Source organism: Papilio polytes, unplaced genomic scaffold (assembly GCF_000836215.1).
Source record: "Papilio polytes unplaced genomic scaffold, Ppol_1.0 DF823562.1, whole genome shotgun sequence".
In the NCBI taxonomy this organism is placed as follows: domain Eukaryota; kingdom Metazoa; phylum Arthropoda; class Insecta; order Lepidoptera; family Papilionidae; genus Papilio; species Papilio polytes.
Genome location: NW_013525642.1, coordinates 1 through 2,431, shown reverse-complemented (window position 1 = coordinate 2,431; position 2,431 = coordinate 1). Strand labels below are relative to the sequence as shown.

Sequence of the window (2,431 nt, the reverse complement as noted above, 5' to 3'; positions counted from 1 at the left end):
GACCACGTAAGGCTACTAAGATTAAAGTCACCCGCCAATAATACATGATCGTTCTTACTAATGACGACATTCGTATGAGAAATGAAATCTTCTAATTTATCCTTAGAGACAGGAGGTGGTAGATAAAGCGCACAAATTGCAATGTGTTTTGACTTACCCAAAATTTTGATGTCAACTGTCACCCATAAGTCTTCGCAACTACTTTCCCACATTGTCATACGATGCGATATTATGTCATTACTGACTGCTATTAAGACTCCACCTCCATTCATAGCATTCCTATCTCTCCTATAAACGGTGTATCTACTATCGAAGATTTCTCCATCAAAAACACTATCATTTAGCCAACTTTCAGTAAGTATATATATGTCATGATCATTGTTTAAGATATTAATTTTGACTTCCCGACATTTACTGCGCAGACCTCTAACATTCTGGTAATATATTTTTAAAAAGTCCATAGTAATTTAACAGAAACAAAAAAACAAAACAAGTGGTTACAACTAATCAAACACAAAAAACTTGAGAAAATAAATCCTAAAAGACTACGAGTAAATAGAATCAAAGTAATTATGTAAGTGACTTTAACTGGTCAGCTTCGCGGATAGTTATGTGCTCTGATGTCTCCGATTTTCTCATGAATATTCGACTATTTTTAATCCACACAAATTTGAAATTTAGTCTCTTTGCGGCTTCTCTGGTAAGGGCGTGAAGTTTCTTCACCTCTGGGGCTAAGTGTTCGAGCACATATATTGGGTTCCTATCACCTCCGTAACCGATGTGACTGGTGTTCAATTTATCGTTACGGTGCTTCTTGTTGTACTGCATTACACTTGCAAGGAACGCATCCCTATTCCGGGGATTTGAAAAAGTAACCACCACAGAGCGAGGACGCTTGCTTTCTGGGTTCATTTTGGCAATTCTTGTGCACTTGATTATATCACTCTCGACCAGATTGTTACCAACCGCCTTAGAGATTTGAGTAACAACGTTTATCAGATTTTCCGTTTTGTGCTCAGGTATACATTGAATTTCTACGTTACTCCTCCTGGAGTACTGTTCGAAAATATTTAAGCGATTACCCAAGTCTTTAACTGTGCTTCTCAACATTTCGTTTTCTCTTTTCATGTCAGCATATTCAGTTTTTAAGTTAGTGATTGATTCTTTCATTTCGTTGAATTCCTTAAATATCTCCTTGTACTTTTCTTCAATTATCTTCGTCATCCTTATCTCCATATTGCTCAGAAGGCCGTCCATTGTTTCTTGCATCATAGCCTTAACATTCTCTAACGTAAGGCTATCCGCAGTATTTATGGTGGTATCATTTTTATTGCGTCGCACAGTGACGTTTGATGTGGTGTTATCCTGGCTGGTATCGAAGCCCACAGTCCGTGTCAAAGATATAGAACTGTCAGCTTTCGGCAGCTTAGGGCGACACGCAGAGCAGACCCAGGAGTTTTTGAAGTCTGACGAAACACTTTTGAATTTCTTAGCCGTGGTACTAACACACTCAAAGTGATATTTTAAAGAACATGTATTACATTTTAGATGCTCCGGAGTAGACATATCACGTGCACATCCAGCGCATTTTTTTGTGTTTTGTACCCTGGCATTCATTGTAATACACAAACTTGCAACTTTATGAAATGTTATTGTTTAATCGACACGCTGGCACACAACTATCACTTAGTATACAAAATTAATTGCGCATATTATAGTCGCAGGCGCTGCCTCTCAAATAGTCAATGACATTAATATGCAATTATTTTGTAGTTTACTAAGATTTTCAATTATCACTTATACATAACATATATTAAATCAATAACATATGTATATATGCTTGTTACTTAATCGTAAATAACAATAGTTCAAAAGTGTCGTATGTTTGTTGGGTACATCAACAATTATTATTCAGCGTAATAAATATCATTTAAAGAATCTTTATGAAACCCTTATCACTTATCACTTCAGACACATAACTAAAACACAACACTGTAATATTACTGTAGACAAGTATAAATCACTGATAAATAATTTAGTATAATAAAATTACGCGTACGGATTTAAAGTACATGTTTACGCACGGCGCTGCGGTTTCGAACAGACTCCAGACTTTGTTTTATATCTGTGCCAAATTTCAATAAGATACGTTGAACCGTTGCATTATGTGTTCTTCCAGACTATGCTCTAAACCTGTGCCAAATTTCATGGAGATCCGTTCAACCGTTTAGGCTACAAACGCTAACAATCATCCATCCATCCATCCATCCATCTAAACTTTCGCATATATAATATTAAGTAAGAAAGATTAGTATTGTGTTAAAAAAATAATGGCTTTCATTTGTTCCGATATTTTTACAGTTAGCTTTTATGTCAATTTAAACCTTTGAATTTTTTCTTTAAAAAGCAATTGAAAACGGTAACGGCGGCG

The 2,431-nt window shown here is 35.8% G+C and overlaps 1 protein-coding gene across 1 annotated transcript; it reads right to left on the bottom strand.

Annotated features, from left to right (window-relative positions):
* Positions 1-551: 551 nt before the first annotated feature.
* Positions 552-1,814, bottom strand: LOC106104518. The gene has a single exon (XM_013284595.1). It carries the CDS (start codon positions 1,615-1,617, stop codon positions 571-573), a length of 1,047 nt encoding a protein of 348 aa, XP_013140049.1. The 5' UTR covers positions 1,618-1,814; the 3' UTR covers positions 552-570.
* Positions 1,815-2,431: the final 617 nt, after the last annotated feature.

Bases quoted from the DNA above. Each gene is read 5' to 3' on its own strand.
- LOC106104518 (XM_013284595.1), bottom strand. From the start codon at position 1,617: ATGAATGCCAGGGTACAAAACACAAAAAAATGCGCTGGATGTGCACGT.